At 36.8% G+C, this 12,991-nt stretch overlaps 2 protein-coding genes and 1 long non-coding RNA gene across 5 annotated transcripts in view; 1 reads left to right on the forward strand and 2 right to left on the reverse strand.

Moving 5' to 3' along the window:
* Positions 1 to 5,705, forward strand: part of LOC134798249 (adenylate cyclase type 10-like) — a 57,264-nt gene extending 51,559 nt beyond the window's left edge. For 2 of the 3 annotated variants that reach the window (XM_063770631.1, XM_063770633.1), the window contains 5 exons: positions 2,376 to 2,541; positions 3,373 to 3,520; positions 3,830 to 3,936; positions 4,734 to 4,872; positions 5,373 to 5,705. In XM_063770631.1, the coding sequence (XP_063626701.1) occupies positions 2,376 to 2,541; positions 3,373 to 3,520; positions 3,830 to 3,936; positions 4,734 to 4,872; positions 5,373 to 5,519 (707 nt within the window). In that variant the 3' untranslated portion in view covers positions 5,520 to 5,705. Of the gene's footprint in view, positions 1 to 2,375; positions 2,542 to 3,372; positions 3,521 to 3,829; positions 3,937 to 4,136; positions 4,310 to 4,733; positions 4,873 to 5,372 lie in introns of those variants that run through there. The other variant, XM_063770632.1, reaches the window with a different exon arrangement.
* LOC134798273 (uncharacterized) overlaps positions 1 to 12,991 on the reverse strand; it is a 683,132-nt gene that overhangs the window by 340,501 nt on the left and 329,640 nt on the right. The gene's annotated exons all lie outside the window — the stretch shown is intronic.
* On the reverse strand, positions 5,965 to 9,317 carry LOC134798246 (neuralized-like protein 2). The gene is made up of 2 exons (XM_063770624.1): positions 8,429 to 9,317; positions 5,965 to 8,219 (listed from the first exon to the last, which is right to left on the reverse strand). Exons 1-2 carry the CDS (start codon positions 9,117 to 9,119, stop codon positions 8,110 to 8,112), a joined length of 801 nt encoding a protein of 266 aa, XP_063626694.1. The 5' UTR covers positions 9,120 to 9,317; the 3' UTR covers positions 5,965 to 8,109.

The following is a 12,991-nucleotide window of genomic DNA, read 5'->3' on the forward strand; positions in this document are numbered from 1 at the left end:
CATAAAATTTCAGGTCATATATTATGATTCCTTATAATATTAAGTTTATATAAAACTTGTTTCCAAGCCTGCATATTCATAGAATTTTGTTTCATATTTTATTAAACTTAGTATTTTCATTTCATAGAGGGCTCAGTAACTCAATACTTACTTTGTCAAAAATTAAATCGTAGATCTTTGTAACCTTACCTAACCTAACCTACTTTTCTGGCAACAGTTTGTTTCCGCAGGGGTCGCAGTTCTAACCTAACCTAACCTACTTTTCTGGCAACAGTTTTTTCTGCGGAGGTCACAGTTCTAACCTAACCTAACCTACTTTTCTAGCAACAGTTTGTTTCTGCGGGGGTCGCAGTTCTAACCTAACCTAACCTACTTTTCTAGCAACAGTTTGTTTCTGCGGGGGTCGCACTTCTAACCTAACCTAACCTACTTTTCTGGCAACAGTTTGTTTCCGCAGGGGTCGCAGTTCTAACCTAACCTAACCTACTTTTCTAGCAACAGTTTGTTTCTGCGGTGGTCGCAGTTCTAATCTAACCTACTTTTCTAGCAACAGTGTTTCCGCGGGGGTCGCAATTCTAACCTAACCTACTTTTCTGGCAACAGTTTGTTTCCGCAGGGGTCGGATTTCTAACCTAACCTAACCTACTTTTCTAGCAACAGTTTGTTTCTGCGGGGGTTGCAGTTCTAACCTAACCTAACCTACTTTTCTGGCAACAGTTTGTTTCCGCAGGGGTCGCAGTTCTAACCTAACCTAACCTACTTTTCTAGCAACAGTTTGTTTCTGCGGTGGTCGCAGTTCTAACCTAACCTACTTTTCTAGCAACAGTTTGTTTCTGCGGGGGTCGCAGTTCTAACCTAACCTAGTTATCTAGCAACAGTTTGTTTCCGCAGGGGTCGCAGTTCTAACCTAACCTAGCCTACTTTTCTGGCAACAGTTTGTTTCCGCAGGGGTCGAAGTTCTAACCTAACCTAACCTACTTTTCTAGCAACAGTTTGTTTCTGCGGGGGTTGCAGTTCTAACCTAACCTAACCTACTTTTCTGGCAACAGTTTGTTTCTGCGGGGGTCGCAGTTCTCACCTAACCTAACCTACTTTTCTAGCAACAGTTTGTTTCTGCGGGGGTCGCAGTTCTAACCTAACCTAGTTATCTAGCAACAGTTTGTTTCCGCAGGGGTCGCAGTTCTAACCTAACCTAGCCTACTTTTCTGGCAACAGTTTGTTTCCGCAGGGGTCGAAGTTCTAACCTAACCTAACCTACTTTTCTAGCAACAGTTTGTTTCTGCGGGGGTTGCAGTTCTAACCTAACCTAACCTACTTTTCTGGCAACAGTTTGTTTCTGCGGGGGTCGCAGTTCTCACCTAACCTAACCTACTTTTCTGGCGAGAGTTTGTTTCCGCAGGGGTCGCAGTTCTAACGTAACCTAACCTACTTTTCTGGCAACAGCTATTTTTCTGCGGGGTTGCAGTTCTAACCTAACCAACTTTTCTGGCAACAGTTTGTTTCTGCGGGGTCGCAGTTCTAATATTACAATTCTTTGCATTGTGTTTCTTTTCAATAATTTTAAATGAAGTGCATAAGTTCTGAAATAATATTATTTGAAAAGAAAATACTCGAACTAAATATTATATTGAACAGTTCCTATGAAACAACAATCTATGAAATCTGTGTCTACGAAACAACAATACACGAAACATAATTCTACTGTTTGATAGGTTTTTAAATTTAAAAAGTTTGATAGTAATATACATTCAACTGAATTTCTGTAAAATATGTTTCAACCAAGTAAATAGTCTATGAAACAATAATATTGGAACTGAAAGTATATAAACCAAATAATAAATAATATATGAAATAATTTCTGAGAAACGATATTCTATGAAATTTCTGTCTGTGAAATAGGGTGACACCCCTGTCACTGCTAAACGTGAACATAATTTAGTGAACGAGAGAGATGAGATAAGTAGTAGAGGAATAGTAATTCTTGCTCTATATCACTACACCTTATAAAACAAAGTCACCCGCCGCGTCTGTCTTTGTCTGTTTCATGTGTTTGTTTGTTCGCGATAAATTCAAAAACTACTGAACGGATTTCTATGTGGTTTTCACCACCAATAGAGTGATTCTTGTGGAAGGTTCAGGTGTATAATTTGTTAACTCGTGCGTAGCCGGGCGGGTCGCTAGTGGTAGATAAAACCATTTCTACGTATAGGTATAGGTACATATTTTTTCAAAGAAAAATTGGGGGTAATTTTGTAAGTTCTTAGCAGTTTCTTACTCCGAATATGCTTTCATATGCATATACTTTCATTTCATAAAGACACTTTCTGCTCACGTGCATTACGTATGTACCAGACGCAGTTCTACATATTTTTCAGCGACAACCTGGTACTACACGTACTCGTTAATGATACTAATTGAGACTGGGTACTGCGTTGAGTCGTACCAGCAATGTGAAAGGTTCTACATGCAACACGGAGACACCATCCTGGCGTTCAAGAGTAAAGACGCCGCATGGGACTACTTTGGTTGTATGTGGCTTATGTAAGTTAATTTATTTATACAAGAAATCCCAACAGCTATGAAAGCTACATTAAATCTTTTAGATTGCTTTACAGAGCCAATTATAGGAACTCGCAAAAAGTTCAAGCAAGTTCCTGTACTTATGTAAGAGCAACCCCTGTTTGTATTGTTTGTAAATCCCGGCGGTTGTATGATTGCTATTAACCTTCCATGTGTGTGGTGGTCAAAAATGGTGGGTTTAAACCTCAGTCGGCAGAAAAGATCGGAATCGAAAAAAAAGCAGGATCTTTATTATCATGCACAGACAAGAGGTTAAAATACTAGATAAGAGTTAGAACAAGAAAAGTCTGCAGCGATTTTGATAGCCCACGCAGTGCAAATGTTATTTTAAACGTCAAACTTCTATGAAATTATGACGTATAAATAAGTTTTTGGCAAAAATTTCATTTTTGGTACAAGCTTTTATCGCTGACTGTACTTTTCTTACGACAGACAACTAATACTCATCGAGACAATTCTAAAAACCCCTAACACAATTAGGTTGCGTTGTTTCATCACAGAGTTCCTATGGCCACCTCCTGTCTCCATCATCAGATCAGCTCGATGGTACCATAATATTGCATTGTCATCCGATTTATACATGCGTGCAGACTTTTCTTGGTCTAACTCTACAGCTCCGGAGTCCACGGTCCGCTTTCCAGTTTTTTAACGTCCACTTCGCAGTTATCGGAATTATTTTTTGTAAGACCACACACGAATTCAAGTTCTCCCAGAGCTATTATTCCTTAGAGCTTCTACGAGTATGAATCGTATGCACCTACTAAAAACTCCTTCAAAAAATGTTTCTTACAGAACTGTCCGAGTATGCGCGTGGGAGACTTCGGTTTTATGGGAAAAGAAAGTAAAAGAAATAATGTCCACCGAGAATAAACAAATTGAATACAAGATTCACCTGCAATTAATTTTGTTGGAGGGATGGCTTATAATGTTAGTGAGAGAGGTAAGTTTTGTTTCCTTACAAAAACTTTTGCTGAAGTAGATGGCGCTGTACTTAATCAGAGAATTAGTGGTAAGTGGTAACTGGATTATCAAACGTTAGCGCGTAATAAACATTAATTGCCGTGTATGTAGCCGTACAGAGCCATTCTACTTCAGCTGTCAAATTTTCACTCGTTATTTTGCACTACTTTACGCGTTGTGGTTACTTTGTATATATTCATAAACGTAATAATATCATAATTAAATATAAATCATTTTTATATATTGGTAATTGGAATATACGGACTACTAAACATGCAATATATTACAGATTGATGCAATGAACGAGAGCCAGATTACAATTATTAAAGAAACAATTAAGAATATGTTCGGAACGATGAGCAAGTCCTGTCGGAGAGCACCAATATATCAACCGAGGTTAGATTGTTTATTTTAAAACCAAAAACCGGGCAAGTGCGAGTCGGTCTCGCGCACGAAGGGTTCCGTACCATAATGCAAAAAAAAAAAACGGTCACCCATCCAAATACTGACCCCGCCCGACGTTGCTTAACTTCGGTCAAAAATCACGTTTGTTGTATGGGAGCCCCACTTAAATATTTATTTTACTCTGTTTTTAGTATTTGTCTAGCTATCACGGTTCGTGAGATACAGCCTGGTGACAGACGGACGGACGGACGGACGGACGGACAGCGGAGTCTTAGTAATAGGGTCCCGTTTTACCCTTTGGGTACGGAACCCTAAAAAGGATGATTAAAACCGCTCCAGAGACAGTCGGCCGGTAAGATCCTAGGTATGTATACAAGCACACGACTCTACTAATGCCGTCCATCTCCAACAATTTTCCCTTCCAGTCTTACATTGAGACAGCAATGGTAAATGGTGACATTCCTATAAAAATAGGGGCCATTGCTTCAGAGGGCCAATCATTGGTCTTTACTCTTTAGGTATGTATGGGAAGGGTCTTTCCAAATTGACCTTAATAACCTTTTAAACGTTTGAGACGAAGAGCCAACCGCAGGAAAAATCAACGAAACAACAACCGCAATAGATAATGGTCCATCTAAAGGCAGCATCAATTTATTAGGGGAATGAAAATGCCGCAATCGTATTGTAAATGTACTTACGTCTAAGTACCGCATGCGGCTCGCGAGCCGCTGTTTTTCAACCCCTGACCTAACCGAATAATATTAAATTCCCTGTGACTTGATTTACAGATATTTTCTTCTCCTGGCCTACTTTAACATCATAAGAGGCAACAAGTTCCGTGCCCGTAGCCACTTAGAGAAGACGTTTGAACTTGCAAAGGAATTAGCTGAAGGAACAATACTAATTTGGGCGGAGCATACGCGGCAGGTTGGTATCTACAATCGGAATTATATTTTATGCCCGTAATATTAAGGCTGAAATTGTTGTGTACCTATTTCGCTAATGAGACAAAGCGACATACTCGCATTAAGTATAAACGGTGTCAAAGGTCGGTGAACTATCTCAATGTGAAATAGTATCTCAAATTCACGAGTAAACACAATCTTACTGAGCGGATCGCCACAGTTAACCAGTATACAACATGCATAATGATCTCCAATTGTATGGCAAATATGGGACATTCGAAATTGTATTTTGTGAATTATTGTGCTTGCACGTGGTGCGCACCGTTTGCACGTCGCGAACGACCACCAAAATATGGTGGCGAAAAGGTCGTTGTTCGGCTCGGCTCGCATCGGCCGACGCCTGCCGAAGAGTCAACGGCTTTTTCGCTCTTATTGCGCAGACATAAAGGTTTTCCTAACGGCTTTTGCCGATTCCGCGTCGATATATCTGGATACACATGTTAAAAATATGTTTTTTGACAGCACTGGACGGGTACACTGGACCCAGAGCTTGAAGACTATTGGGTACAGCATATCGAACCGGACAACCTCTTGGGCTACAGAAATTTCAACAAGAACTTAGGATTTGTACCATTTACTCTACCTTTACCTAAAGCGCTATTGAGATAGTACTTCGATTTAAGTATATACTTTTATTTTAGTTATAACAAATACTCAACCCTTTTAGAACCGATTTGCTACAATATTTATTTTATCTTGATATAATAATGATTTGATAATCTGGTATTTTGAGATTCTTTTAGCTTAATAGGTTTTCTTTAAGTCTAATATTAAATAAAGGTCCTTCGAACCGGATAGCTTTGTTTTGATTTTCAGTCTCTGTTTAAATTAGCTTAACACAAGTTGGTAGGCACTTAATTTTATTGTTATGTTATCACTTATATTGTTCATCATCAATATGTCGCTCCAATATTTATCTACAAGTCTCGCTGTTTGGTAAATGATCAATTATTGTAGTTATATCAAACCAATGGAATTAATTATGGAAATCAATTAAATGTGGGGGCTTTTTAAAGTAGAAGCGCGTTAGAAATAACATTAAAAAAAACAACGGTCATGTTTTAAACAATAAATTATAATATATGCATTTTAATCATACTTAACTATCACTAACTACATATGTAGTACAATCTACGTTTCCAATTTATTTTACAGATTTGTTTAACAATAAAATAAGTGACATCTGTCTGACTATAATCGAGGAACCAATTTATGAGTACACATATTATAATGGTCGTATCAATTCCAAAGCGATAGGATTCATTCAAGCCAATTAGTCTGCAATTAAAAATTTGGCTAAAGACCTAGCAACAATCGGCATGCGATGCGATTTTAGGAAATTGCCGGCACGGTATGAGGCATCCGAGTATCGGTGACGTTTGTAGAGGCCATGAGGACGGATACCCACAGCAGCGCACGGTACACACGAATGCAAGAACGACCCATGATATTTTAGACGATAATTAGAAATTTATAACAATTGGTAAAAGTTAAAAAGATAAAGGCTGCATAACTCCACTAGTGACTCAATTTAGCCTATACACTGCCTGCAATACAATTACCCCATTCTAACAGTTATAGTTTATTGAATACATATGTATTCAATTCAAATCTTTATTATAGTGTGGATGTAGTCGTGCGCCGCAGTGGGGTCAATAGAAGTCGGCTTATAATTCGGTGTTAAATATACGTTATTTTAGAGTCATCTTAAGACGTTTTGAGATATTACGCATTTAGGGTGATTTTCAAATGATATGAATACCGATCCCTTATTCACATTGCAATTTTAGGAGATATGCAAACTTTGTCTCTCAATTAATTTAAGAAAATTGCTAATTACCTAACTATATATTACAAAAACTTGTATATTGTTTAAAGGAAAAAAGGAGCCTGTTATTTTAGAAATTGAATTAGCCCCAGAAAGTTTTGAAAACTATAATTCAAATATTGTAATAATTATTTACAAATTTCAGATCAACTGTGGCTCATAAAAACATCATAAATTAGGAAATTCGTTGAAATTTTCATGTTAAACATAAAATACACATATGCATTTTTATGAAGATCTATTAGTCGTGTTAATAATATAAACTAACAAATATTAGACACAATTATGTAAGAACATAGGTGGAATGTTTTGATATTTTTTATAACATTAATCACAAGTATTATTAGGCGGGACCACACAGAACCAGCAGCCTCGCGAGGAAATTGCCGCGGGAAGCAGCACTGTCTGTGTCAACATGCCTCAGCCGCATTGCCTCGGGCGAGGCACGTGTCCACAGACCGAGCTGCACCGCGCGGCTATTCCTCGCAAAGCAGTCGTTCTGTGTGGACCCACCTATTGAATAACTATACTCAAGGCTAGGAATTGAAAAATTACACAACAAAAATTGACTCTTTGACTTTGAAAGAATATAAGAAGCTGATTAGGATATTCTATCCCAAAGAGAAACAATATCAAATAAGAGAAATCATCATCATACAGTATCAAAAATAATGGCAGAATGCAAGCAATATATTATAGCTACCATTCAAGTAAAACAATAAAATGTGAGATAAAAGTGACTTAAAATTATTAAAATAAATTAATTTTAAACTGTGCTCCAGCTTGCAAATGCAAAGCCTATCTTATCATGAGACAATGAAATACTAAGTTTGTGCAGAAGTAAGTACCAAAGGACTGAAACCCTACTTGTAATTAGAATAGATTTTTGCCACCAGTATCCTCAGCAATAACAATATGCAAGTAGAAAAATAAACTTAAGAGCCCTCATGTATGTTCTATACCGAAAATGAAGAAAAAACTCGTCTTTACCCTGTATCTATATTTGTTTTAAACATAATGACTTCAATAACTTTTTTATCAAACAGCAACATAAACACGCTTATCTGACTATTTAAGGAAAACAATGCATAAGTTTATTTTTAACTCTTAGGACTATTTGGGAGATAAACTTTGTTGAGTCTGTTAAGTTTTACTAGTGTAAAAAAACTCAAAACTTATGTTCTCAATTGTTTCAAAAAGCCCCAGGGGTTTCAAATAGCCCCATGAAATGATATTTCGAAAATATTCAGCTTTTACTCACACTATAGTCAAATGAAGGGCTTATTAAATCCTGTGCCAATTTAAACTACCGCAGTTGTTCACTAACAGCCTTATTGTCTTCTCTTGACTTATTGTAGCTTTTAGCCTCATCTACGAGAGTAGAAAGTCTTTCATGCATTTTGGCAAGGGCAATGACTTCACAGAGCCATCCTGCACATACTGGAGTATTGCATCTCTGCAGACTAACTGTAGGGTTTTCACTGAAACAAATGGGACTCTTATAAAAATGGTAATAAACATTGACAATAATAGTACATATTTACCAGCTAAGCTAATCATGTTTACTTCCAATATAGCATAGTTTGTAGGTTTGAGCATGACAAAATATTTAGTATGTTTCATTGCACAAGTTCAGTAAGTATACAAAAATTAAGGAAAAAAGGTGTAAATTATCTGAGTAAATTCTTACCTCCATAAAGTTGAACAATCTTCACTTGTTTTGTAGTTCCATAAACATCAACCACAGCATGCAGCGGTCCTCTCGAGTATGGTATAGCTTTAGTACAAGGCCCCTGGTCTTCACCGTTAATAATGAAATGCATCTCGGCCAAATCAGGATCATCTTTACTAGTCTTTGGGCATGGAACAAACATAACACCAATGCGACTGCCAGCATCCATAGGTAATATGCCTTGTGGTGTGCCATTTTGAGATAAAGTTTGTGGTTTTAGAACCATTTTAGATATGTAGCCGCGAGGTGTTCTGACGCTGTGGCCGTCGCCCAGCACAGATACGCGGGGCTCGCACTCGCGCCGCCCACTCGCTTGGTTTACAAGTTCGATTAGTACATTGTTCTGAGACTTTGAAATAGGGAAAATCCAGGACATACCCGTGTTCGCCAAATCTGGGAGCGCATATTGCGGCAAGCCCTTATCTCCTAAAGCTGCTGTCTGTGGATCTAGAAGCGTGAGACCCAGCCTCATATGACCGCTCCACCCGCGTTCCGTTTTCTCTATCTCTACTAAAAATATTTCCCCTGGCAGCAGAGGTTTCTCACTAAAAGTCAATCCATGGGCAAAACTAGCCTTTCGGTAAGCTACTGTGTTCTCTTCAAACAGAATAATGTTCGAGCCGTGATAGTGGTGAAATCTGGATAACATGTTTACTGACACATCAGGTGAACTAACACAAATTAACACTAATTTTAGTTACATATTATTGGGACGATAAAATGAACGGTTTGAATGCCCCATTTTTAGACATTACGAACGATAACAATGATCATCAAGCTTTTGCGAATTTAACAAAACCAGGAAATCTTTTGCAGCTTTCTCATCAGACACAACCAACTGACATTAGTGAAGTAAGTGACAGTACCAGACAGTACTAACATGACATTGACAACTGTTTTTTTCTGCTGATCGACATTTGTAAATCATTTCTAATCATGCAGCTTCCATGTTTACGGAAAATTGTTAAGGGCTAAAAATAAATTCCAATTCCAATTATCTTACATTTAAGTAATATAGATTACTAATAATTTTATCTCTTATATGATAAAAGGCCAGCATTGAGCCTTTTTATGCTGTCTAATTGAACTCCTACATTGCCATTCAAAGGATAGTGAATTGACTGAAATGAAACGAAACGTAATCATGGCTGTCACCGGTAAAGTGTTTACATTTTTTCGCCCTACTTTACGTTTATCCTTATTAACTCAAAGCAGTAGAAGTTATGGTTTATTATCAGCTAATTTAAAATTGAAGTATACATTTAACACTCCTGTGCAAAGTATTATAAGCAGAAAAATAAACCCTTTAAACAACAGGTAAATTGAAAGGACTACAGCAGTAATTTTATTATATATAACCTTACTTCAGTGTTGCCAGGGCTCTGGAGTCATAAGTTACGTTTCGTTTCCCTAAAAGTCACATTTTTGCTGCTCAAGTCACATTTTTATATTATTGTATTGTATGGGTAGGTAAATCGATTTTGTTAGAAGAAATTCAGAAAAAATTATATATCTCAAAAAATCTACTAACCTTTTATGATTTTTCCTCAAAAGGAAAAAACGGAACCCTTATAGGATCACTCGTGCGTCTGTCTGTCCGTCTGTCACAGCCTATTTTCACGGAAACTACTGGGCCAATTAAGTTGAAATTTGGTACAAATTGGTGGAAATTAGTCAAATTAGTGATCCAAAGACGGACATGTACCTAAGTCATGTAACGTAAACAAATGAATTTTAAGCTACTTTTGGGGGGCCAATGAGAAAGTAAAAAAATTAAGATTTTCAATAACCCAAGCAAATTAGAAAAATCTGCGGAAATAATTCGTGTAGTTTTGAAAATTGGTACAGGTATACCTTGTGGTGTCCAGATAAACATGCTAAAAGTCCTCGAGGGTAGGGTGTGTGTGAGGGTGTGCTGAGGGTGCAGGGAGGGTTAAAGGTACCTTTTTTCTTATTTTTGCTCATATCTCGAATATATGTACAAATAACATTATAATTACTTCGGATAAAAGTTTTATCATACAATTTCCTACAAATATATTTACTGATGACACCAAAGTTATGGGTAATCCATTAGTAAGTCACAATATTATCCAAAGCGATTTAGATCGCATAATTCAGTGGACTAAAGACTGTCTCATATCACTAAATGCTGACAAGTGCAGAGTTCTACACATAGGGAAAACAAATCCTAAACTAAATTACTACATTGACTCTGTTCCCCTGCAAGCAGTAGCTGGTCAAAGAGACCTGGGCATCACTGTTTCACATAACTTGAAATGGGACACACATATCACCAAAATCACCAAGAGAGCAAATTGTATGCTGTATATGATCCGGAAAGCATTCCATGTTATTACTAAAGACCTATTTATTAGAATATACAAGTCATATCTTCGTCCTTTACTTGAGTATGCTTTTCAGATATGGTCCCCCTACTTTAAAAAGGACATTACAATGCTGGAAAGAGTTCAGCGAAGAGCAACTAAAATGGTTGCTTCATTGAAAGATAAACCATATGAAGAACGGCTTCAAGAATTAGGTCTTACAACATCAGAGGACAGAAGGAAGCGAGGCGATCTTATTGAGACTTACAAAATCTTGTCCGGACACTACAATGTTCCAAATATTGAGCCAGAATGTAAGGTTGAGAGGGCACTCTAAAAAACTTGTCAAACCTCCGTGTGCTAGTAACCCTAGAAAACACTTCCTGCCGAATCGTGTGGTAAATGTGTGGAATTCTCTACCAGAAACTGTTGTTAGTGCACCATCGGTCAACACTTTCAAAAATAGACTAGATACACATTTTAGAACTTTAAAAAGTGCAAAATAAAATACAAGTGCTTCGATATACACGCATCAGCTCTAAGAGCTGCTAGTGTATCAAATAAAATAATAAATAATAATAAATTTAGTTATGTTTATTTTTACTCTACGTTCAATACTTTAGGAGCTTCAGGCTGTTAAAGCTAAATTAGAGATAAAAAATAGACGAATTAAGAAAACGTCGTTTTTTTCGTAATTGTTCATCATAAACAAAAATTTTAGTTTGGAGTAAGCAAGCTAAGTGACCTGCTGATAAAATATAAAAAAAAACCGGCTTAGAGCATGTCGGGCCATGCTCAGTGTAGGGTTCCGTAGTTACCCGTCTGTCAAAATAGACTATTCCGCAAAAACTCAAAAACAGCTATACCGATTAGGTTTGCTATATTTTTCCTTGAAAGTCTTTACTAAGCTATGTTTTTATGATTTTTTTCATATTTTTTGGACCCATGGTTCAAAAGTTAGGGAAATAAAGGGGAAAACACAACTTTTTTTCTTTCAGATCGATTATTTCCGAAAATATTAAGTTGATCAAAAAATAATTCTTGAAGACCCGTATTCGTTTTAAAAAACCTATCTAACGACATCCCACACTATAGGGTGGAAGCGAAAAAAAATTCATCCCAACTTTAATGTAGGGCAGCCACCATAAAAAATATTTTTTTCTAGTTTCTATTATTAAATTTGGCGTGAATATATAAATTTGTTACACTGACAGAGTCGTAAAATCAAACTAGAAAAAATATTTTTTTAGGGTGACTCCCCTACATTAAGTGGGGATGAATTTTTTTTTCGCTTTAACCCTATAGTGTGGGGTGTCTTGGATAGGTCTTTTAAAATGAATAAGGGTCTTTAAGGACCATTTTTGATCAACTTAATATTTTCGGAAATAATCGATCTGATAGAAAAAAAGTTGTGTTTTCCACTTTAGTTCCCCTAGCATTTTAACCATGGGTCCAAAAAATATTTAAAAAATCGTGAAAGTAAAACTTAGTAAAGACTTTCAAGGAAAAATATAGCGAACCTAATCGGTTTAGCAGTTTTTGAGTTTTTGCAAATAGTCTATTTTGACGGACGGGTAACTACGGGACCCTACACTGAGCATTGCCCGACATGCTCTTGGCCGGTTTTTTTTTAATATTATATCAGCAGGTCGCTTAGCTTGCTTATCCTAAACTATTTTTTTTTTATTTATAATGAACAATTACGAAAAAACGACGTTTTCTTAAACCGTCTATTTTTTATCTCTTATTTAACTTTAACAGCCTGTAGCTCCTAAAGTATTGATCGCAGAGTAAAAATGAACATAACCAAATTTTTAGAAAATTTTGTGATAAAACTTTTGTCCGAAGTAATTACAATGCTATTCGTACAGATATTCAAGATATGAGGCTAAAAGAAATTAATCATACACTAAAAAAAATAACTACTACTATCAAACTAAATGACACCGTCATGTCAAGGCAACAAGTCTCATCTTGCCACGACTATTATAATAAACATGATGGTGGATGTAACGTCAAGGTCTCAGTGCAAGTGTCAACTTGGGTGCGTTCACTGCGTTCCTAAATAATACAAATAGCAGAACTAAACTTGTCTAAAATTCGACTAGCTTAAAAAGTCACAAAAATTGCCTCAAAATCGTAAGTCACGCACATGTCACACGAGAAGGCGAAAAGTCACGAAAAATGTGACTTT

The sequence above is a fragment of the Cydia splendana genome, chromosome 16 (genome assembly GCF_910591565.1).
Source record: "Cydia splendana chromosome 16, ilCydSple1.2, whole genome shotgun sequence".
Taxonomy (NCBI): Eukaryota; Metazoa; Arthropoda; class Insecta; order Lepidoptera; family Tortricidae; genus Cydia; species Cydia splendana.

What these genes read in the sequence shown, in the direction of transcription:
- LOC134798246 (XM_063770624.1), bottom strand. Translation starts at nt 9,119, where the DNA reads ATGTTATCCAGATTTCACCACTATCACGGCTCGAACATTATTCTGTTT. An exon ending in GATTGTTCAACTTTATGGAG is followed by an intron (nt 8,220 to 8,428) that starts GTAAGAATTTAC and finishes CATTTGTTTCAG; the next exon opens with TGAAAACCCTACAGTTAGTC.